The 25214-nt window shown below is 43.1% G+C and overlaps 1 protein-coding gene and 1 long non-coding RNA gene across 9 annotated transcripts in view; one reads left to right on the forward strand and one right to left on the reverse strand.

The window, feature by feature from the left end:
- Positions 1-20609, reverse strand: part of LOC130852486 (uncharacterized) — a 36984-nt gene extending 16375 nt beyond the window's left edge. The window contains exons 1-2 of one of the 2 annotated variants that reach the window (XR_009053363.1): positions 20286-20609; positions 14058-14172 (exon numbers count right to left, since the gene is read on the reverse strand). This is a non-coding gene — a long non-coding RNA (uncharacterized LOC130852486). The remainder of the gene's footprint in view (positions 1-14057; positions 14173-20285) is intronic. The other variant, XR_009053362.1, reaches the window with a different exon arrangement.
- Positions 20610-20940: 331 nt separating this feature from the next.
- Positions 20941-25214, forward strand: part of ATXN7L1 (ataxin 7 like 1) — a 226452-nt gene continuing 222178 nt past the window's right edge. For 5 of the 7 annotated variants that reach the window (XM_057733550.1, XM_057733551.1, XM_057733554.1 and 2 more), the window contains exons 1-2: positions 20945-21142; positions 21660-21728. In XM_057733550.1, the coding sequence (XP_057589533.1) occupies positions 20962-21142; positions 21660-21728 (250 nt within the window). In that variant the 5' untranslated portion in view covers positions 20945-20961. Of the gene's footprint in view, positions 21143-21659; positions 21729-25214 lie in introns of all 7 variants that reach the window. The other 2 variants (XM_057733552.1, XM_057733560.1) reach the window with 1 other exon arrangement.

Consider the following 25214-nt stretch of genomic DNA (forward strand, 5'->3'; position numbering starts at 1 on the left):
AGTAGCCCCCACTCTCTGCAACTAGAGAAAGCCCGCATACAGCAACGAAGACCCAACACAGCCAGTAAATAAAGTTTTAAAAAATAAATAAAATAAAATGGAGTGTTAACTATTTAAAAGAATGAAGTAGTTTTCTCTGTATTTATGTGGAAGAATGTCTAAAATACATTAACCTAAAAACAAAAATTAAAAAGAGTATGGTTCCCCTTCTATGCTTATAAAATATGTTATATGTGTATTTTTAAAAGCTGAAGAAAAATGCACAAGCCTAGTGACAGTGGCTATCTCTGGGGAAAGAAGATGAGTTTATTGGGGAGGGGGGTTCTTAACTGTGTCATATATTTCTGTAACATTTGATTTTGCTATTTGATTACTATAAAACAATTTATAACATGAAAAAATCTAATAGAAAAAGATAATAATTACATCATTAAGTCTACAGTGTCTCTCTTCTCCCTAGAATATAAGCTCTCTGAGGTCAGCAAATGCTTCTTTCCTATTTAGTGCTGTTTCCCCACAGCCTAGTCCGTGCCAGGCATATAGTAGGTATTCATTAAACACTTATCAGTGGAATGAATGAACAATCGAACAAACTGTTTCTATGACCCCGTAAAGCGTGGTACCCACTGGGAACTCCAGAAACAGCCTGTGGCTACCTCTTCCCTTGAACTGTACTCTGTACTTTAAAAACCTGTAAAAGTGCTTCCCCGTTATACAACAGTCTTATCAGGTTCTTTGCTGATGTTGTGCTTTAGGGCCTTCGCTCAAGTACTGCACTCAAGCTGGGTTCCCCGCCTTTGTTTGGGCAAATAACTTTTTTGAGTCCCAAATCAGGGGTCTTGGGAGTTTTGTTCACACCTGCCAAGGTACTGAAAAACCCAATCCTTGATGTCTAACCCAATGTAAGTTCTACCAGCTTTATGTTACCCACATACTTGATAAATATGACATATGTTTACTTCCAATTTAGTTATAAACAAAGAAAACTGCACAAGTCAGGGTCTCCAACAGAGCCCTGCAGCCCTCCATAAGAGACGGCTTTCCACGTTGACTTGGAGGAATCTGGTCTTTCTGTGCATGATTAAATTCAAGCATTTTAAGCTCATTTCTACCTCAGGGCCCTTGCACTTCCAGCTTCTGCCAGTTGGAAAGCTTTCTCCAGATGGTAACTCCTTCTAGATATTCAGGACTCAGCTCTAAGGTTATCTCATCAGAAAGACCTTCCTACTACCTGGTCTAAAATATCCCCTCCCCAGATCTTCATTACCCTAACTTTGTTTTCTTGAAAGCACTTATCAATAACTAAAGTTACCTTTTTTACATATTTTGCTTACCTCTTTCTTACCTGCTCCCTCCCCATCCCAAGTGTCGGCATATTCATATTCTATCCTGTCCCTGGAACATTGCAGTTCAATAAATATGTATAGAGTAAATCATAGAGTTGGTCAGATATCTGCCTGCCTGAATTGTCTTCTAGACCCATGTTTATCTGCAGGGATGTTGTATTAGTTTCCTGGAGCTGCTGTAACATATTACCACAAGTTTGGGGATTTAAAACAACAAAAATGTATTTTTTTACAATTCTGGAAGCCATAAGTCCAACATAAGTTTCACTGGGCCAAAATGAACGTGTCAAAAAGGCCACACTCCCTGCAGAAGCTCTAGGAGGGAATCTGTTCCTTGCCTCTTCCAGCTTCTGGTGACTGCCAGGGTTCCTTGACTTGTGGCTGCATCACTCTAATCTTCAAGGCCAGCACCTTCAAATCTTTTTCTGCTCCATCTTTATATCCCCTCTCCCCTGTGTGTCACTATAAAATCTCTCTGCCTCCCTCTTAAAAGGAGAGATGTGATGGCATTTAGGTCCCAACTGGATAATTCAGGATAATTTCTCCAACTGAAGATGCTTAACTTAATCACATCTGCAAAGTATGTTTACCATATATTACCATAGGTAGTACATTAATACGTTTCACAGATTAGGACCTGACAGCTTTGGGGGCCCTTCAACCTCCTGCAGATGTCATTAGTGACCCAGTGAAATGTCTTTGCAAAATCGAGACAGATCGTATGTGCAGGATTTCTCTTTCCCACTTCTCTGGTACTGCCTGCCACAGAGGAAACCCAGTAAATGTTTCTTGAATAAGTGCACAGAAGATGTTATTCTGCTCTGTCACTTCCCACCCCAGACACCGAAAGGAGAAAAAAATGGGCCTATCATTCCTTTAGTATCACTGGCTTTCCCAGTTCACAGAATCTTGAGAAGCCAGAATAGGTTTGGGAAAATGAGGAATCTTCTCATAAGTTATCTCCATCTGATATGCTGCCAGTACCCATTGGGAAGGATGTATGCTTATCAAATGGGTAACAAGGCTAAAATTATTTACAAACAAACCCTGCCCACTAGAGAGAGTTTGGGCTTTGCTCATATTTGATTTCTCTCCCTCCCCCACACTCTGAGGACGGTTGGGTTGTAGCCAAATTAGTTCTTTGGCTTTTGTGATACTGAATAAGAGTATGGGGAGAGGATGTATAACTGAATCACTTTGCTGTACAGCAGAAATTAACACAACATTGTAAATCAACTATACTTCAGTTTAAAAAAAGAAAAGAATATGGAGAGAGGGAAACCAAATTGCACTGACTAGGCAGAAGTAAAATTTTATCATCTCCTGACTGAGGGGACCCCTGATGTACTTCACACAGAAGTATAGTACCTGGGGAAAGGGCCACTCAAATCCATAATAAGGTCATTCCATAGTAAAAAACTACTTTCAAATTCTTGGTCTGGTCCCCTGAGTGGCATCATAAACCTGATTCCCTGCTGATAGGGCAGGTTTTCTACAGTTACTGTGTGGATTACTATTTATTAATTCCTTGGTAAAACCATAAAGACGTCTCGGGTGGGACCATGTCCCTGTCCCCAGACTCACACCATGATGGGTTCTCTTGAGAAGCTGTCAGCTGGTGGGGTTGGTGCCCTGAGATGGCCGTTGGGCTGAGCCCTGGAGGCCCCACTGCTGAGCAGCAGGAGAAGAGCTCTGACAGCCAAAAGCAGAGCTAAACTGCCCTATCTCCGCAGCGTGGTGCTGGTGATCACGGATCTTACGCTCAACCCTCGCTGGTGCTCAAGACCTCCCCTCCCCCACTCTGCAGAAAGAGGGCCTTGGATGAAAGGAGGGGTGGGGTTGAAGACAAATAAGGGCATTTCCATGAGGTCTGTAAGTGGGAGAGACTCTCTTCTCTCCTGAGAATAAACTCTGAGAGGGCCAAACAGGCACAGAGAAGGCCAAGGAGAAAGCAAGATGTTCAGGTCTAACTTGAGAGATGAAGGCGTCTTTGAGGCTCACAGGATTTAACCCAGCGCATCAGCGTGGAAGCCTGGATACAAGCTCAGCCACAATGGTCCCAGCTAGAACTGGATGTGCCTTCGCCTGGAGTTCCCTCCTTACCACAGAAGAGTAACTCTGTCATGAAGCCAGGGACAGCATTCCATGGAGAGCTGATTGCTTCGGGGGAGCTATGACTGGCTGCAGCATTCCCTTGACTGTGTATTGGAACCCTGCGCTGGTGCCAGAGTTCCCGAGAACACCTCCGTGCAATTAGAAAGCATATCAATGGGACCGTGAGTCACTCGGCAGACATCTAAACAAACGAGTCCCTTCTCACTCCCATTACAGCTCTTCATGAAGGGAGGCACACATGTTTTATGGTTGAGGAAAAGAATGCATATCACCAGTTCTTACTTGCAGTAACTTATCTGTGGATTTGTAAAGTGACTAATCCCCTTCTGGGAGATATACGGAACCATGGAAATGGAAACAAAAAGTGTGCCTCATCTATCTACAATGCCTACCCTGTAAAGTTTGAAACAAGGAGCTCAAGGGGTTTGAACAGCAGATAAAATTATGAAAATTTCTCACATTAATATCGTTGAAAACCTAGTCCTTTAAAAAAGTACATGACAACATAAAGGCAAAGACTGATAGGTATAACTGTACAAAAAGTAAAGACTTCCGCATCCACACATATCCATGCACACATACAGATCTACCATGCAGAAAGTTAAAAGATAATAGCAAATTAGGAAAAAAAATTTTGCAACTTATAACAAAGGGCTACTTTGTTTAAAATACAAAGAGCTTTCACATTTCAATTAGAGAAAGGTAAAACACTTTCTAATAGAAAAACGAGCCATTTATTAAAAAAGAAATACACATCATCAACCACCAGAGATACAACCTGAATAAGCAAGAGATGAAATTCTTCCCTGTCAGACTGAAAAAATGAAAAAGAATAACAGATACAGCACAGATGAGGCCATGAGTGGGAATTCTCCCATATGCTGGCTAAGTTTGACAATTAAAAAATTTTAAATGCATATCCCCTTTTACTTATCAATTTCCTTTATAAGCAGCCAAAATAATCATGAATGTGTGGAAAGCTTTAGCAGCAGAAAACATTCATTACAATATTGTTAATAATAAACAAAAAAGAACCTAAATGCCTCAAATTGAGGATTTAAAAAATTTATTTTAAAATATATTTTATTGAAGTATAATTGATATACAATGTTGTGATAATTTCTGGTGTACAGCAAAGTGATTCAGATATATATATATATGTATATATGTTCATTTTCAGATTCTTTTCCATTATAGGTTATTACAAGATATTGAATATAGTTCCCTGTGCTCCACAGTAGGACCTTGTGGTTTATCCATTCTATATATAGTAGTTTGCATCTGCTAATCTCAAACTCCCAATCCATCCTCCTTTCCCCCCCACCCTCCCACAACCACAAATCTGTTCTCTATGTCTGTCTGTTTTTGTTTCATTGATAAGTTCATTTGTGTCATTTTTAGATTACACATATAAATGATATTATATAGTATTAGTCTTTGTCTGACTGACTTCACTTAGTATGATCATCTCTAGGTTCATCCATGTTGCTACAAATGGCATTATTTCATTCTCTTTTATGGCTAAGTAATATTCCATTGTATATATACATACCATGTCTTTATCCATTCATCTGTCAATGGATGTCTTGGCTATTGTAAATAGTGCTGCTATGAACATGGGGGTGCACATATCTTTTCGAATTAGTTTTGTGCAGAGGTATGCCCAGGAGTGGGATAGCTAGATCATATGGTAGCTCTATTTTTAGTTTTGAGGAACCTCCATACTGTTTTCCATAGTGGCTGCACAAATTTACATTCCCACCAATAGTGTAGGAGGGTTCCCTTTTCTCTACACCCTCTCCAGCATTTACTGTTTGTGGACTTTTTATTGATGGCCATTCTGACCAGTGTGAGCTGGTACCCCAGTGTAGCTTTGATTTGCATTTCTCTAATAATAGGCAATGTTGAGCATCTTTTCATATGCCTGTTGGCCATCTGTATGTCTTCTTTGGAGAAATATCTATCTGGGTCTTCTGTCCATTTTGAGGATTTAAATACATTATAGTTTAGGAACAACCTTTCGTTAGAATACTATGCTGTCTTTAAAAGTGATTATTTTAAAATGTCATTACATTTACATCTATCTATATTAATTGTTATTATATAGTTCTAAATATATAACTTTATATAGTAGCCATATCTATATATTTATATTTGGAATACTACTCCACGTAAAGTGGCTTGGTTTGGAGATTGGGGACCTAAAAGATATATAAATATATGACAAATCAATAGATATAGTTTCGTATCTATATCAAAATATTAACACATTTCTAGATTTATGATAATTCATTTTACTTATGTTATTTATTTTCTTCTGAATTTTTTGCAAAGATTGCTTTATATGCAAGGGGAAAAACCCATTTCAAAAAGACAGAATGCCCATGTGGACAAATACCCTTGAGCTGGAAGTATCCTTTTTGGCCACTGAGGATTCACGGAATAAGCAAAAAAAGTCCAGAGTGGCTCACTTAGAATTAGGGTAGCCATACAATTTATCATCCAAACCAGGACACTTTTGAGACTGAAAGGGGAAGCTATTAATAATTTTGCATAATCCGGACTCCCTAGGCAAGCTCAGCCTTTTGGTCAGCCTGCTTAGAGTGGAAGGTCTGTTGCTTGTCTTTGAAGATGACTCGGTATTGGAGTTTTAAAGGTAAAGCACAGAGACTGCCCTTTTATCATACAATTGGGTGCAGTTTCTAAACATGCTGGCCAGATGGCTAAAGAACCTTGAAAAGTTCAAGTTTCTCACCTACTTAGCTCATTTGGATCAATAGAGCCCTAATTTCAGAAATTTGTTCTTGATTAAATAGTATTTCTCAAAGAAATATGCCATTTGACTAAGGACACACAGTATTATTACCCACATTCTTTCACGCTGTAGATTTTAATCTTGGAAACATTGTATAACGGTCTTAAACCCTTCCTGATTCCAAATCCCCTCTTGCCTTGCCTGTTTTCCTCTAAGAGCTTTGTTTTAGGGAGCTGTTATCTGTGACCTGAGGCACTTACTTAAGACGGCCACTGTCCCCATCCATCACTCCATCCCCTTCCAGCTATTTATATCTTCCAGTCTTTCTCCGCCCAGCTCAAATTCCTCCTCTCTCCCAAGCCCTCTCTGCCTACCACAGCAGCCTGTCCTGCTGAGACTCCTAGGCATTTATTACCTGCACGTCAGAGCAGCACCTTGTCACAGGCTGTTCTGTTCCCCAGTTACTGATCGCACCCACCTCACCCTCAGAGTAGACTTTAAGCTCCTTGTGGGCACCACTGAATCACCTGCTATGCCACCTGGCAAGTGGCCATGTAAGGTCAGTCTATCAACCTTTCTTATTCTGATCATAAAATGAGGGTTGTTAATTCCTTTACGTACTCTGCCTCCCACCTCAACTTGGGTGGTTGCAAGGCATTATAAGAGACGGTTATTTCGATTGGCCAAAGTCTCTAAAAGCTAAGGTGTTGACACAGGTGGGAGAATGAAAGCCTTCTCAAGTGCGGCAACCGGTGAGGTCTTTCTTCCCTTAAAACACCATGAAGTGGCACACTAAAGATTCAGAACAAAGCTAGAACAGGACAGTTCTGTCGCAGAGTAGTGTCTACGTGTTAAAGATGGTTCCACAGGTATAAAGGATGAAAGCTCGGACATGCTCTGTTAACATCTGCAATACTATGACTCCCATTTTAAAATATTTTACTTGTATTTCAATTCTCCCTGTACGGGGCCAACACAGAGCCCATCAGTCGATCAGTGCTCCAGCATCTGCCCTCGCCCTCCTAAGAGTTCAACACCTGCCATTACGTGGCATCGATCACAAACCAGGCAACCCACGTTGCTAATCAATCACGGGTCAATCCATAACTGAAACGATGCTCTTTGCACCTCCTGCTGCCAAATTTATTAAACTGATATACATGTCAGTGTCTCTTCCTCCAGCCTTAAGATGATATAAATTTTACCTGAAGTGTGAACAACCCAATTTGGATACCAAGACCATTTTATTTATTCCAGCACTCAAGGCACTGTGTTTCTCATGCATGAGAGTCTTCTTGGGAAATCTGCCAACTCAAATGCATTCTTTTAACCTGCCTCACTCTACAGTACTTTATAATTACACACGTGGTCAGCAAGGGAGGGTGACCTCTGTTCAAGCCAAAAGTAAAACTCCCACTGGAACTGTTAACATAGACAAAGGGGGACCAACGGCCCCCTTCCTTCTGCTAGTTCATCTGGCACCTTAGTGAGCATTAGGAAAAGATACATCTTCTTCAAGAAACTTTTATTTCCATCTGTTAGAAAATAGTCTTCTTATTCCTGATTGTGTTCGAACAAGGCACTTTAGTGCCATCCGCCAGGAAGATTGTCCAAAAATCAATGATGTCTGTGATGTGAATGGTGATCCCTTAAAAGAGGCCCAACTGTGCAGTGCACGACCTATGCAGTAGCCCTGGCCAGGGGTTTGCTAACTTCAGTGAGAGGGAGTTGTGCTTTATTTTACTTCCCCTCTGCACCTCAATTTCATCATCTATAAATTGAGAATAATAAGAGCTATCCAGCAGGGGTGTCTTAGCACTGATCAGCCTTCCCATTAGAATAGGAAAGCAATGGTCTGTAAAGGATTCAGAGAATAAAAAAGAGACGTCCACGTTACTTGATTACTGCCTAAGAACGATATCCCTAAGATAGAGAGCTTACATTTTCTTCCATTCTACAAACAGAATTCATCAAATAACAAAATCTGACTTTCATACACTGAAAGTGGAAAGACCTGAGTTTTTCTCGTAGCGATGATGGGTCTCACAGCCCCTACCCTTGCTAGGTGTCCGTATGATGAAAGAAGCCCAGGATGGCAAAATAGTTGATGGGGCTTAGGTGTTCATTCTCTGGAAACAAAAAAGAAAAAAGAAAATTGGAAATCGATTGTCCTACATCAGGGTTTCTGGCTCCCCTCACTGTCATTTGGGGCTGGATAAATCTTCCTCGGTGGGGAGAGGTCTGCACCTCTCATGGTAGGAGGTTTACCAGCATCCCGGGCCTCTACCCACTAGATGTGACGACACGATTAGAACCCCTGTCCTGACTGTCACAACAACCAACGATGTCTCCAGACATTGCCAGATGTGCTTGGGGTAGGGTGGGGCAGAGAAGGGGGAGGCAGCAAAATCATCCCTGGTTGAGAAACACTGGCTCATGTGGAAATTCAAATTTACAGCCTTAGAATCATTCTCGGGAAGTAGTCATCTATGAGCAAGCTGGCCTCCAAACAACAGGGACTTTGTTTGAGCAAACCTAGGCTGAGCTCTGCGTTCTGCAGTGATTGTTTTATGACCTTAAAGACTTTCCTGTTATATAAATATAACCCAAACCTTGGTCTGTCTTTTTCAGGATTTCCTCCTTTTGAGGGCCAGGACTGGAGGAAAGGTGTCAGGGACTGCTAGGGGTTGACCCGAGACATCACAGCCTAGGCACTGCCCCACCCTCCATCCCCCAGGCCCCCACTCACTTTGTACCTGGCCATGTCCTGGAGTCCAGGGGCTGCCCTCTTCTCTTGAATGATGGTGCTGTTACCACACAGGGCTGGCATGAAGTGACGCTAGCAACTTTCAACCTTGCTACTGTGGCCCCCATATAAGTAGAAGCCCATCACTTAATTTCCCATTTAAAAACTTGAGGGAAGCAAAAGAAATGCCAGCAGAGAAAACCTTACAAATGGAACGGATGGATACTGGGTTGAAGGATTCCAGAATCATACCTAGGTCATCCCAGGCAGGTCCCCAACTGGATGCTACCTGACCTGCTCCCAGCCTGCAAGAGGCTCTCACCTGCCTCATTCCTACCACCTGAGGGGACCAGCAATCCTCTGCCCTCCGGGAAATGCAGGGGGCCCGACTTGTCTCAGGCCTACTCCCTCCCTCTCCTCCAGCCTTCACTTCCCGGGGCTCCTTTTCCTCCCCCAGGATGACTGACATATGGGACGATCCACATAGAGACTCAACCACTACCTCCAGGAGTTGGCCTTTTCAGAATACTTGAAAGACAATCTCTCAACAACTTGTATCCCTAACCCTGAGATATTTGGTTTGGAAAATCACCTTGGGGGAGGCTTTCACCAAGAGTACAAGCTGGCTGTAGCCACGGGGTCCACTTTTGTGGTTCCCTGTGAACAAGAAATGAAGTAGGGTTTCCAGTGATCTTCTTGACCTGGCCCAGTCTCCATCATGAGCTGTCTTATGACAAATGGTGAACAACAACACATATGACACACTTCCCAGGAATACAAAATATTTTTTTAGAGATAGGAGCACTATGATCTCAATGGTTGTGTTCCCCCTGTAAACTCATATGTTGAGGTCCTAACCCCAGAGGTGACAGTGTTAGGAGGTGGGGCCTTTGGGAAGTGATTAGGTCAGAAGGTGGAGCCTTCATGACTGGGATTAGTGTCCTTATAAAAGAGACCCCCGAGGGCTTCCTAGGTGGCGCAGTGGTTGAGAATCCGCCTGCCAATGCAGGGGACACAGGTTTGATCCCTGCTCCAGGAAGATCCCACATGCCGCGGAGCAACTAAGCCCATGCGCCACAACTATTGAGCCTGCGCTTTAGGGCTCATGAGCCACAACTATTGAGCCCATGTGCTGCAACTACTGAAGCCCATACACCTAGAGCCCATGCTCTGCAACAAGAGAAGCCACAGCAATGAGGAGCCTGCGCACCACAATGCAGAGTAGCCCCCACTCACCACAACTAAAAAAGAAAGCCCGCACACAGCAAAAAAGACCCAACACAGCCAATAAAATAAATAAATAAATAAATTTATAAAAAACAAAAGGGAGCCCCAAGAGCTAGCTCAGCCCTTCTGCCATGTGGGGACATGGTGAGAAGGTGCCATCTCTGAAGCAGGGAGCCCTCACTGAACACCAAATCTGCCTGCACCGATCCTGGACCTCCACCCTCCAGAACTGTGAGAAATAAATTTCTGTGTTTTTAAGCTACTTAGTCTGTGATATTTTGTTACAGCAGTCCAAATGGACTAAGACAGAGTATTCTAAATACATAATGGCAAAGAAACATTTTTTTTTTAAGAGACAGCAAAAAATATTATGAAACAAGAGTAATTAAAAGAGGATTTGGTCAAAAAATGGACAGAAGACCTAAATAGACATTTCTCCAAAGAAGACACAGAGATGGCCAACAGGCACTTGAAGAGATGCTCAGCATCACTAATTATTAGAGAAATGCAAATCAAAACTGCAGTGGGGTATCACCTCACACCAGTCAGAATGGCCATCATCAAAACGTCTACAAATAATATCAATAAATGCTAGAGAGGGTGTGGAGAAAAGGGAACCCTCCTACACTGTTGGTGGGAATGTAAATTGGTGCAGTCACTATGGAAAACAGTATGGAAGCTCCTTAAAAGACTGAAAATAGAGTTGCCACATGATCCAGCAATCCCATTCCTGGGCATATATCTGAAGAAAACTCTAATTTGAAAAGATATGTGCACCCCAATGTTCATAGCAGCACTATTTACAGTAGCCAGGTCATGAAAGCAACCTAAATGTCCATCAACAGATGAATGGACAAAGATGTGGTATATATATGTGTATATATATATATATATATACACACAATGGAATACTACTCAGCCATAAGAAAGAATGAAATAATGCCATTTAGAGCAACACGGATGGGCCTAGAGATGATCATACTAAGTGAAGTAAGTCAGAGAAAGGCAAATATCATATGATACCACTGATATGTGGAATCAAAAAAATGATACAAATGAACTTATTTGCAAAACAGAAATAGGCTCACAAACATAGGAAACAAATTTATGGTTACCAAAGGGGAAGGGGGAGGGATAAATTAGAAGTTTGAGATTAACAGATACACACTACTATATATATAATAGAGAAACAAAAAGGACCTGCTGTATAGTACAGGGAACTATATTCAGTATCTTACAAAAACCTATAATGGAAAAGAATCTGAAAAAGAATGTATACACACACACACACATTCTATATATATATATAGAATGAATATATATATTCGTATTCATATATATATGTATATATATATGAATCACTTTGCTATACACCTGAAACTAATACCACATTCTAAATCAACAATACTTCGATTAAAAGGAAAAAAAAAAAGGAATTGATGCTGGAAAAGACAGTTCAAGCAGTGGAACAGAAAACAGCTCAAAAACATACCCATGTATGTCAAGGAAGGGAGGGAATACGGGGATATGTGTATAAAAACAGATGATTGAACTTGGTGTACCCCCCCCCCAAAAAAAAATACCCATGTATTTGGGAAGCAAGTATATGATGGATCTCTATAGAAAGGATAAACTATTCAATATATGCCTAGGAAAATTGGTAACTGTTTGGAAAAAGATAAAATATTAATTTTTTATTTCACATCAATTAACCAAAAATGTGTAAGATCTAAATGCAAACACAAAAACCTATTAAGCATTAAAAAAATACACAAAAATATTTTATAACCTTGGAGAAGTTCTTCTTAAGCAAGACACAAAAAGTAAATGGCCTCAAGGAAAAGTCTGATATATCTGCCTACATCCAAACAAACAAACAAAAAAGTGTATGGCAAAGATGCCATAAACCAGGTTAAAAGAAGAAAAGCAACAAGCTGGAAAATTACATTATATTCAAACAGACAAAAGACTTAAATCTAGGATGTATAGAGAATTTCTATAAGTCAATGAAAAGATCTAAAAAGATACCAATAACAAATCATCAAAAAATACTGACAGCAATTTACAGAGTGAAAATATAATGGACGTAAGAACAAACACTCAAAAACATACAAGAGGGAAATACAAATTAGATAAGTTATTTTTATCGTAATATTGGCAAAAATTAAAATGTTTGAAAATGTTGGGCATTAATTATGGTGTGAAAAAATGGGCACAAAGTAGTCAGTGACTTCAGAAGATAATCTGGCAGAACTATTAAAATTTAAAATGTACATGACCAGCAATTCTCCTTTCAGGTAGAAATACTCCTTCATGTGCTCAGAAAGCATATATAAAAATAAAGATGTTGAGTCGAGGGAGGGAGGGAATATGGGGATATGTGTATAAATACAGATGATTGAACTTGGTGTACCTCAAAAACTGGTACAAGAGTGTAATGCAATTATATTCCAATTAAAAAAAAATAAAGATGTTGATCAGCCTGTTTTTTGTAAAACCAGAAACCTAAATGTCTGTCAATAAGAAAACAGATAAATAGACTCTGGAATATTTTATGGGATACTTGGGAGCAGGTTTAAAGAACGAGGGATTTCCATATGTAATGACATGTAATAGTATATGTGAAAAAAGAAAGTTGCAGAAAAACATCCACAGAATGGCCTGTTGCACCTGTCAATCTTTTATGCTCATGCAAGGCTTCTTTCTCAACCAGGGATAAAAAAAATATATATATATGCACACACATATATCTATATACATATGCGCACACACACACATATACACACGTATACACATACATATATATGTATGTATCTCTGCAAAATGATGCTATTCGTGTTTTAAAAAATAGAAAAGAACACACACACAGCAGTACCATCTACACCTGTAATGCTAAATCTGTACAGGAGGTTAAATGTATAGAAAATGGTATGAAAAAATGCCTTCAGACATGGGGGTTTGGTAGTGATCTGGGGGCAGGGGAGTGACCATGTTTGAAGGGGGTGATTCTAAGGGAATTTTCCACTTATCGCTATTGTTTTACTATCTCATAAGAACACGTTTATACATGATTTTTAGAATTCAATATTGTTTCTTTTACAAAAGAAAATACATTTTTCTCAGGAAAAAAATAACCTGCAGAGACCCCAGTCCATTTACTTTTTTTTTTTTTAATTAATTTATTTATTTATTTATTTTGTTGGCTGTGTTGGGTCTTTTTTGCTGTGCATGGGCTTTCTCTAGTTGCGGTGAGTGGGGGCTACTCTTCATTGCGGTGCGCGGGCTCCTCATTGCCGTGGCTTCTCTTGTGGAGCACAGGCTCTAGGCGCGTGGGCTTCAGTAGCTGCAGCACATGGGCTCAATAGTTGTGGCTCACAGGCTCTAAAGCGCAGGCTCAATAGTTGTGGCGCACGGGCTTAGTTGCTCCATGGCATGTGGGATCTTCCTGGAGCAGGGATCGAACCCGTGTCCCCTGCGTTGGCAGGCGGACTCTCAACCACTGCGCCACCTAGGAAGCCCCATTTACTATTTTTTATTTTAAGATTTTTTTTTTTTTGATGTGGACCATTTTTAAAGTCTTTACTGAATTTGTTACAATATTGCTTCTGTTTTTATGTTTTGGTTTTTTGGCCATGAGGCACATGGGATCTTAGCTCCCCCAACCAGGGACTGAACTGGCACCCCCTGCATTGGGAGGCAAAGTCTTAACCACTGGACGGCCAGGGAAGTCCCCTCCATTTACTATTAAGACAACTGTTTACATTGTCACGCAAAGACTGTTTTGTCTCCACTCACACTTTGGATTTTGCAGCTCTTGTGCATAACAAAAGGGTCTTCTAGGTTTTTCCCAGGACAAAGGGATATTTACCCTGCCCTGAAGTCCAGTCAGGATGGAGTTCCAGGCAGTTGTTTCAGACAGCGGTCGCCACCAACTGATGCAGGGCAGCAGCCTCAGACAAAGGAAAGAGAGGAGCTTTCGTTTCCTTTTGAAGGAGAAGGACGTTGTCAGAAGTGACCACAGGAGCCCTCCTAGCGTCAGACGGTTGGCCTGTTTCTGACTGGCAGCTGTTGTCTACAGGATGCATCGTGACTAAAGTAATCATCATAGCAAACATTTAGAGGCCCTATGCTGAGGGCTCCGAATCCAGAATCTCACTTAATCCTCAGGACCATCTGAAGAAAAGAGCCTTAACACCTACTTAACAGAGGAGGAAACTGACGGTCAGATAGATTAAGAAAGGTTCTCAAGCAAATGACTCAAGAGCAATGCTAATTCACACCTGCCAACCTCAAGCCTGTGCTTAGCCTCCACCTGCATTGCCTCCCCAACTACAGTACTGGTGAGTCTGGATGGGGTGGGTGGGCTTTGCTCCGATTAACTTGTGTACATTAATGTTAAATTTTTATTTATTTATATTTAGGTTAAGGGCTCAAAGTGAATTCTACAAGAAGGCTAAAGAGAAGCTATCTTTTCTCCCTGCCCAACCCCTGAGAAAGAGCAGCGGTTAGGGGTGGGGCCTCAGCCTGTAGCATTAGAACTGGTCCAGGGAGCCCCAAGCGATCAGAGTCACAGTTGAATTTGTCAGGGGATTCAACGCAGCTCTACCTTGAGATAACACACTTCTGGGTTGGCTTTTCTGCCCCAGTCAGAAGGCAAATTTCATGTTTTTGTAGTGATATTTATTAATAGAGCCCATGTTTATTCAGACCTGGCATATGGCTAGGGCTTTATATTGAAACCAATAACGAAAAGCCTGGAATTCCCATTTTCTTTCCTATTCCTGGTGCTGTGAGGAGTCTTTTTTTTTTTTTTTTTTTTAATTTAATTTAATTTAATTTTATTTTATTTTTTTTTGGGGGGGGTACATCAGGTTCAATCATCTGTTTTTATACACATATCCCCGTATTCCCTCCCTTCCTTGACTCCCCCCCATCGAGTCCCCCCCACCCTCCCTGCCCCAGTCCTCTAAGGCATCTTCCATCCTCGAGTTGGACTCCCTTTGTTATACAACAACTTCCCACTGACTATTTTACAGTTGGTAGTATATATATGTCTGTGCTACTCTCTCGCTTCGTCTGTGAGGAGTCTTTTATCCCAGTGCTGTATGATCCAGCAACACACAGGGGGCAGGCAAGAGGCAGGCAACCTAATCTAACAAGGTGAGGGAGACAGCACACCTGCCTTCCAGATGCAGGGAGCGTTTATAAAAGGCAACAACGTATGTAACAAATTTCCCCCCAAATTACAATTCTCAGAGAGAGAGGGTTAGGAAAACAAGGTTAGAGAGAAGAGTGGCAGATGGGATAGGTGGATTCAATTAAGGCAAAGAACATCCGACAATTCCAGAGATGCCTCATTTTAATGGAACATGTCATTTTCTCCTCGTCACCTCCAGGTAACTCCCAACAATGGTCTAGGTAGGACGTCGGGTGCGCACACAGCGCCTCGACCCCAGCAGGAGTTTAATATCCTCAAATGAGAGAGCTGATATTCCCTCTTCTCTTCTTTTCAATAGTGTGGTGAAACAGTACATGAATCAGACTAAGCAAATGCAGGCTCCGTATTTGATGCACATTTCCCCAAAACCAGGTGTTATTCAAATTAAATAGGTATTTTCCATTGTCATCTCCATTGAACTGATTTCTTTATTTGGTCTATGGGAGAGTCTCCATTTTAATTAAACCAACTGCTGTCATTTCTCTAAGGAAGATAATAAAACAATAAAAATATTTACACCCGTTTTATCTTCCTAAACATTAATCATGTGGGAAGAAGGTGTTACACCTTTGCTAGACAGTTTTATCACATAGACATTATACTAATGTGCTTTAAATTACTCTTTTGCAGGTCAATTTATCCCTATTAAGGATGTATAAGATTCTTGCTGTCACTAATAATATTTGTGACTATTTACTACCAAAAGGAGTTCAAGTCTGCAATAAATTTGCCATATACATAGTTGGTATGTAAGTATAGACATGTATATAATAATATATATATGCACCATGCTGACCCCACTACTACTCCCAACTGACCTCAATTTTCATCTAAAGTCAAGTATAAAAGTCTAGTAGTTGGATGAGCAATGCCTTCTTCACTCTCTGGCTCCCAGTAATGTAATTTAATTGACAGCCATGTTATCCCTAGTTATGAAGTCATAGGTGGGTTATAGTTTCACAAAGATGGTATTATTATCTCTATAGTCAGAGAAACTGTGGAAGGCTTAGAGTAGAAACTACAGTTATACCTCATAACTCTAACTGCGATAATGTATACGTGTTCTATCAGTTAAACATGGCAATGGTATTCAAAGTCTTATTTTGTAGAAATGCCAAATCACTTTTCCATTCCAGCCCATACTTTACTATGTTGCAAACTAAAATCCTCCTGGCTAGAAGGGAATAATATTTGGGTCATACCGTCTTCAGGGTGCTGGGCAGAAATAACTCGAGAAACTCAGTTGGGGTACTAAACGAATGTTAAAATAGTGAGCCATGGCTTTGTTTCTTCTGCACCTTAGATGCCCTCACTTTCCTTGATGAGAAACAAGCTTTGATTTTTCTTGAGTGACTTAAAGTGGCTCCCAGGAGAAGAAACAGAATTTTCTGGAAGCTCAAGTCACTGACTCCCAGCCCCTGGGCTTGAGTCCCTTCATCACTGTACCCTCCACATACCCCAAGGAGGGTAGGGTTGTAACAGCCGCCAGTGTGGTGGCATTGCTGTCAGTAAAGACTTTTTCCCAATAGTTACATCATGACTTTGCTGTTGGTGAACTCTCTGTAAAGTAGTGATTGAGTTTAAATAGCAAAAACTTGAGTACCCAAAGGATAAATTACCAAACGCAGTGTGTAGGAGATACTAGTGTAAACCAGTTGCATGAAGCTGGCAAAAAATTTCGAGAAGGATGATACAGAATTCACAGGAAGCTCAAAAGAGGAACAAGGGAACATTGCTCAGACTTTTCCTTCGTTAAACATTTTTCTAGTAAGTTTTCTGTTAACCCATCACTTTACATCCAAACCATTCTGTGTTCGTTATGTATTGCCAGGTAACAAGGTACTTAATTTAAAATGACGAGCATTAATGATCTTACTGTTTATGTGGGTCGGGAATAGAGATTTGACTTAGCTGGGTAACTCTGCCTCAGGGTCTTTCACAGTTGTGGGCCAGGGCTGTGGTCTCATCTCAAGGCTTGACTGGGGAAGGATATGCCTGCAAACTCTCCTGGCTGTTGACAGGATTCAGCACCTTATGGGCCACTGAACAACAAGCCTCAGTTCCTCACTGACTGCTGGCCAGAGGCCTCCCTTAGCTCCTTGCCTCTCCAAAGGGCAGCTCACAACACTGCACTGGACTTCCCTTAGGGCGAGCCAGTGAGAGCAAGAGTAAGCAAAACAGAAGCCACAGCCTTTCTATATCCTAACCTCAGAAGGGACATCACTTTGCCACATTCTATTTGTTAGATGCAAGTCACTAGGTCCAGCCCATACAGAAGGGGAGGGAATCACACAAGGGCATGCACGCCAAGATGTGGGGATCATTGGGGTCATCTTAGAGACCACCTACCACGTGTGCACACACAGTGAGGAATCAGCACCAAAATGGAATGAAAATTGGAAAGCTGTAGGGGAAGAGGAAAATGTTCCAAGATCTAATTATTTCTACCTCTGAGCTCTCTCTCTCCCTTTCCCCAAATCCAGTCATACAACATACTCGCTGATGAGGCACTTACTTCACAGTGTCTCTCATACCTGTCTCCTCTTCTTCACCTGCACGAGACCACCAAAGTTCAGGCCTTCATTTTTTCATGTCATGCATTGCACAGCACTACTTTTCTAACCAGCTTCCATAGCCCAGCACATCCTGGACACCAAGGCCAAAGTAATCATTCTAAGTCACACTTTCTACTTATCCTTTTACAGAAAGCCCTTTAGTGGCTCCCCATTGTCAAACAAAACCCAAATTCTTTAGGCTGCCATAAGATGCCTTCCATAATTTAACCCAGGCCTGACTACAAACTCATCACTCCCAAAACCCTAAATAATAGCCCACCATCCCAGGTAAACCACACTCAACACCCAAACCCACCACACTTACACTCAGCTTGAAGCCTCTGCTAACACCATCACTCCCCTTTCCCTTGGCAAGACCAGTCTTCACCTTACCATTATAAATCCTCCCCCATTTCCAAGATGCAGAGTAATTTCCTCTGTGTGTAATCTTTTCTGTGACACATTTTCCGATCACTCCAAACTAGATTTCAGTTCCTCCCATGGACAAGCACAGCTCTGAGAGACCACACCACTCACTGCCCTGGCCAGTCACTGGGTACATATCTTGTTTTTCCAAAGAGCTGGTAAGTTTCACACCTTCCTTCTTCCTCAGAGACCATCAGACTGCATCTCTACCATAGTTGGGCTGGGTCTCATTTGCCTTTCTCTGCTGGGGGTGGTAGTCCATGACAGGCAATACGTGTTGAAAAGATAGACGGATGAATGGTTGGATGGATGGATAGATGGATGGAAATGCCAAGCACAGTGTCGGGCATATGATGAGGTCAATAAGTAATAAATATTTGCTAACACCACAAATCCTTAAAATGAGAATCTCCACTCAGTGGCACCTTACCCATTTAGCGCTTCCTATGTCGGAACCCTTCAGGGCTTCCCTGGTGGCACAGTGGCTAAGAATCTGCCTGCCAACTCAGGGGACATGCATTCAAGCCATGGTCCAGGAAGATCCCACATGCTGCGGAGCAACTAAGCCGGTTCACCACAACTACTGAGCCTGCCCTCTAGAGCCGGAGAGCCACAACTATTGAGCCCACACACTGCAACTACTGAAGCCCATTCGCCTAGAACCCGTGCTCCACAGCAAGGGAAGCCACAGTAATAAGTCTGCACACTGCAATGAAGAGTAGCCTCTGCTCACTGTAACTACAGAAAGCCCGCCCACAGCAATGAAGACCCAGTGCAGCCAATAAATAAAAATTTTTCTAAAAATATATATAAAAAAATGAACCCTTCCAAAGAGAGCAAAGGCAAATGGAATTTATCTGAGTCTGACCAAAAACAAGCCCATTGAAGCAGATACAGAGAATGGACTGGAGAACTCGAGGTATGGGAGGGGGTGGGGGGTGAAGGGGAAACTGAGAAGAAGCGGGAGAGTAGTACAGACATATATATACTACCAACTGTAAAATAGTCAGTGGGAAGTTGTTGTATAACAAAGGGAGTCCAACTCAAGGATGGAAGATGCCTTAGAGGACTGGGGCAGGGAGGGTGGGGGGGAATCGAGGGGGGGGCATCAAGGAAGGGAGGGAATATGGGGATATGTGTATAAAAACAGTTGATTGAACCTGGTGTACCCCCAAAAAAAATTAAAAAAAAAAAAAAAAAAAAAAAAAAAAAAAAAAAAAAAAAAAAAACAAGCCCATTTACACAAACAGTGCAACTGGGCAGCTCCTCCTTCATTGCCCATCCTAACCCTGACTTTGAGGTACAGGATGCCAAGTACAGGGGCGTTAGATGACACAGCCAGAGGCAGATCTCAGTACAAAGCAACTTCAAATCCATGTGCTGGGGGAAATGAGGAAAAAATATCGATTGTGGGGGAGTGTCCATATATTTTAGGTAATTCCTAGTAAATTAAATGATTTTTTTTTGAGATACCACAAGACTTTCTAAGGCCTTTCCTGCCAACTCCTAGGGAGAGGGGGCAAGTCTCAAAGCTTCAAATGTCCAAAATCCAGAGGAAATTTAACGCTTCCTTTCTAGCTGGCCAAAGCAGTTAAGCCTGAAGTGAATTCTCCCAGGAATCGATTCCCGGCCGTAGGTTTCACGTGCTAATCCGGGCCACCCCCATCTCACAGTAGGGAGCGCTGGAAACGGCTCCAGGGGCTTGGCCAGCTAGGCAGCATCTTCTGAGAGTGGGTGAGTCCCCTCTCCCACTATCGTGATCCTGGAGCCCTGGTTCTCTGAGAGCCGGAGACATGCGGCGCGCGGAGAATCTGGGGGGACCCCGGCCCTGAGTTTTGAGCTTTGCACGCCTCGCGGGCCTGAGATGGGAAGGCAGCTCCTCTCGCCCCAAACTCACCTGCTTTTTAGAACCACTTCCATCTACCCACTGGTCTCAGCTCCCAGAGGCATCCGCGAATCCTCCGCGGCCCAAGGTCCACCATGGAAGAGAAGAAAGGGTGGAGGGAGTGGTGGCTGGGAGGAGAGGGGTCCCCTCCCCGGCTTGGGGTGGTCGTCGGGGGAGGGGGGCTGCTCGGCGGGGATCCTCGCCGGGGCGCCTCACCGTGCGCGGCAGGGACCGGCGAGAGAGGGACGCGCCAGAGGGGCTGCAGGCAAAAACTTTCCGTCCTCGAGCGCAACTCTGCGGGGAAGCCCACCCTTTCCCACGGCCCCAGGTCGCGCCTCTCCCAGGCCACGCCCCGCCCCTCCGCCCCTCCGCCCCTCCGCCCCTCCGTCCCGGGCTCGCGGCCGCGGCGCCGCAGCCTCCCAGCGCGGGCCGCAGCGGCCTGGGGTCCCGGCGCGCGGCCCCGCCCCCGGCGGCCGGCGTGCGGGCGGGCGTGCGGGCGCCGGGCCTCGGGGCGCCTCTCTGCTGCCCCTGACGGCCGCGGACGCCGAGCGCCGAGCCGAGCCGCGCCGGGCGCTGAACGCCGGCTCCGCCCCCTCGCTCTCTGCTCCTCCTCAGCCGCCCTCCTCCCCTCCCTCCCTCCCTCCCTCCCTCCCCCTTTCAGAGCACTCAATGTCGGAACGTTCCGAAGATGACGTCGGAGCGTTCTCGAATCCCGTGTCTCTCGGCTGCTGCTGCCGAAGGAACAGGGAAAAAGCAACAAGAAGGAAGAGCAATGGCGACACTGGATCGCAAAGTGCCCAGTCCGGAGGCGTTTCTGGGCAAACCCTGGTCCTCCTGGATCGACGCCGCCAAATTACACTGCTCCGACAGTAAGAACCCCACCGCCTCCTCCTCCTTTTATTACCCTGTAACCTTTCCATTCACCTAGAGCCACTGGGAAAAAGTGTGTGTGTGGAGAGAGAGTGGCCCCCGGTGTCCTCCATGCTTCTCCCTCTCTCTAAATAAATACACACAGAGACAGATCATAAATGCACAGAGAGAGGCCCTGCTGCCAGGGCTGTCTGTCTGTCTGTCTGTCTGTGCCCGCTCCCCGTGGCAGCCCGCGGGGTGGGCTTTCACAGCCCCACGGTGTATCCGTTTAAAAGGCTACTCTGTTGCTGCTTGCATAGTTTTTTTGGTACCTATCTGGGCCAGGTAGATGGAAATCCGGACTTGGGAGAAAATGTTGCATTGTCAATTTTTGAAAATTTTTCATATTCAGTATTTATATCGATCTGTTTGCAAATAAACACTCTCCCTCCCCCCCCCCCCCGACTTTGGCTTTCCCCCCCTTTTTTTTCTCTTTTTTTCCTTATTTTCTTTTTTCCTTTTCTTTTTCATCTGCAGATGTAGATTTAGAAGAGGCTGGAAAAGAGGGTGGAAAAAGCAGGGAGGTTATGAGGCTTAATAAAGAAGGTAAGTGGAGCTTACTGGCATTTTAGTGTTAGCATGTGTGGCAGAATCTTCACAGGATTTTGACTATAATGTGAATTGTTCTGCTGGGTACAGAGTGACTAAGGCTTGTCAAAAATTGAGCACGCCCAGGTGAATACTGCTTCACGTTAACTTCTTTCAAAGTATAAATACAACTGGGGGGTAGAGGGGGGCAGGCTGTTGAAGGCAGAAGTTTCCTGCACTTCAGCTGGAGTCCACATTTGGACCTTCTGATGCGTATCTGCCATTCGCCTCTGGAGCATCATTGCCAAATAGTGGGGGGGTGGGGGACATCGCTGAAATGAGGAGTGGGGCTCTCATCACAAGCATCCCAGCCTTCCTTGTGGGTAAATACACAACAATTTAATGAACCTGACATGGTCAGTCATCCCAGCAGCTACTTCACCACTCTCCACCGAAAGCCATGGTATATATGGCAAACCTTTGCAGCAAGTTACATTTGGCCCACTTTGTGTTGGGTCACAGATTGCTATATGGTGAGCAGGGTTAGGGGCATCTGTGTGTGCAGCCCCCAGCTGGTCACCCATCTCTGTTTCCCCAGCGTGGAAATACAGTACCTGAAATGGGACAGAGTGAGTAGCTAGGTCATCCCAGACAGAGGCAGGCGAGTGAAGCCACAGCCTACTGGAACTGGGCATCAAACACACATGGGCGTCATAAATAAATCATAGCCTATTCTCGTTTGCAAGTCTGCCATATGTAACTCTGGCCTATGGGCTTCACATGGAGCAACTCCGGAGGCCACTTTCTGCTGAACAAATGGATGTTTTCATTTGAATTGTGATTTACTAACTGTGTCTTGTAAACGTGGTTGGCTGAAATTGGGGGTGGGAGGAGGTGCAGGGGGGCAGAAGAGGTTGGCGGGAGATGTTGAAAGAGTTCAGGCATAACTAGGCCATAGGAGCCTGGCTCATCCAAAAATGAATGGAGACAAGGCTGTTAAACGCCAAAGTGTGGTCTCCCTCATAAACCGCGGTGTCACCCTGGTAGGCAGATGAAACCTGCTTGGAAAGGTTTGTGGATCATTTTGCAGATCACACCTTAGATAGTTGGTTTTCTGTGCCCAATCATTTCCTGACCATCCAGTGAGAGGAGAATTTGTGCTTCAGAATGACATGGAGGTTAAAATGCATGCATATTCAAGGACAGCTCTCTAGCATAATGTTTCTGCTAATTAAGCACTTTGGGAATGAAACCTTATTCTAAAGATGTTTGCCTCTAAATATCTTAGTGTGATCTTGACATGTGTCTTTAGGATGCACAGGGGAATGATGTCAAGTGGCCTTCTTACAAGTGGCAGCTTATTTGTGCACGATGTCCACGTGTGTTGGCATTGGAAAGTATCACTGGAGATTGTTTTTCTTCATAAACTCTTGACGTCTTTAAAAGCTTATGGGACTCAGTTGTCAGACCGCTGGCAATGAACAGGTTTCCACGAAAGAAGATGAGGCTGTGTAAACCTTTAAAGTTGAATAAAGGTCATAGTTTGGACCAGTATTAGTACCTCTCAGGCCTGGGTGATGGATTATGACTATACCACACAAAAATCATATTCTGCGCCCTCTGGGCTTCTCTTTCAAAAAAAAACTCTTGTTCTCAGATTCTCTTTGCCTCATGAGAAATAGATTCTTTTATGGAAAAAATAAAAATAAAGCTCTCCTTTCTTCAGAAGTCACAAGTGATACATTCTGCTTATTATATCCTTTGTCCTGTAAAGGTACAAAGATTTAGCTCCTAATGAGATGCATTTGCATTAAGGACCCACACTGTTCAGCGTACCATGCAGTTGCTGAGTTTACCAAATAGCCATGTATGGGCTGAATCTCTTTGTTCATGGGCCTGATGGAGCAGGCCTGGGTTAGCAATTCCTGAAAGTCTTCCTGGTATGTGCACAGTTTTCTTTATGAGTAGAGAGTCCATATGTGAACTGTATGTCTCCTCCCCATGGTAAGGAGTTTAAAGGTTGAGCTAAGACTTGGTTTCAGGATGTTTGATTGCCGAGGTCCCCAGAAACACTGGTTGCCTTAGGCTTGCCGTTGGCCTTCTTGTTGGAGTCATCGTGTGGGAGGTCTCAGGATGGATACGTGGCTGTGGATGGATCTCTACAGGACACAGCGTGGCCTAGGTGTGATTGTGTTTCTCTGGGTGTGAGCATACATAGTTTGACCAGGATGTCATCAGTAGTAAGCAGGTCTTGAGATCTGTGCTTTAATAGCAACGAATGGATTACGTTTAGGAATTCCCATTATGAAATGAAGGTGTATGATCTAGATTTTGATATGGTTTCTTTTATTGTGGTAAAATAAACATCACATAAAATGTATCATTTTAACCATTTTAAAGTCTACAATTCAGTAATACTAAGTACATCCACAGTGTTGTACACCCCTCAGCACTATCCACTTCCTGAACTTTTTCATCATCTCAACCAGAAATCCTGTCTCCATTATATAATTTTCCATTCCCCCTCACCCAGGCCTGAGCCCTGAAAACCTCTATCCTATTTTCTGTCTCTGTGAAGATGCCTATTCTAGCTACTATATATTTGCAATATGTGGCCCTTTGTGTCCAACTTCTTTCACTTAGCATCATGTTTTCATGGTTCATCCATGTGGCAGCACATATCAGAATTTCATTCCTTTTTATGGCTGAATAATATTCCATTGTGTGTATAGTCCATGGTTTGTTTATCCATCTGTTGATGGACATTTGGCTTGTTTTTACCTTTTGACTATCATGAATAATGCTGCCATGAACATTGTGGTATGATATTGTTTATAGACTAAGCTCAGGGAAAAAAGTTAAGCTGAAAAAGTGAAAAAAGAATCATTTTACCTTCCGCCTCCATCTGGCTGCAGCTTCAGATGATACAGGAAGGACTTGCAGACTTGGGAACAACCTGATTATGGTAATATAGTTCCTTCTCCATTCCTTGAACTTTTTTCTACTTCAGTTCTCCACCTATATCAGTATGAAATGTTAACTGAATGCTTTGAAGTTTCTGTAATAAACTCTTCACATTCATTGTTATTATTTCATCCAAAGTTAGCTAAAATTATGGTCAAGAGGAATTTGGCAAATACATTTGAACCTTGCCAGATCATCCCCTGGGTTCAGAAGGTGTTGTTAATTCCGTGCTTGGGCGTGGGTACATGGGGTTATAGTGAGGGCAGCCTGAAGTGGTGAAGGGAGCAGGAGAGAAGACTTTGAGTCCACTTCCTAATTCCCGTATGTGACCTTGGGAACATCACTTCCCTTATCTGGGCCTGTTCTCTTTCTTATAAAGTAAGGGAGTGGATTGAAAGTCTCCTGAAGTCCCTTTGAGACCTCGAAACCTAAGTTTTTGTGTTGAGTGTACCTGCATTTGAGATGCAGTCATACTAGATAGGCTGTTTTTGAAGAAACTTAAAAAAACAAGAAGAAACTTAAAAAAACAAACAAAAAAAC

This window comes from Hippopotamus amphibius, chromosome 4 (genome assembly GCF_030028045.1).
Source record: "Hippopotamus amphibius kiboko isolate mHipAmp2 chromosome 4, mHipAmp2.hap2, whole genome shotgun sequence".
NCBI lineage: Eukaryota > Metazoa > Chordata > Mammalia > Artiodactyla > Hippopotamidae > Hippopotamus > Hippopotamus amphibius.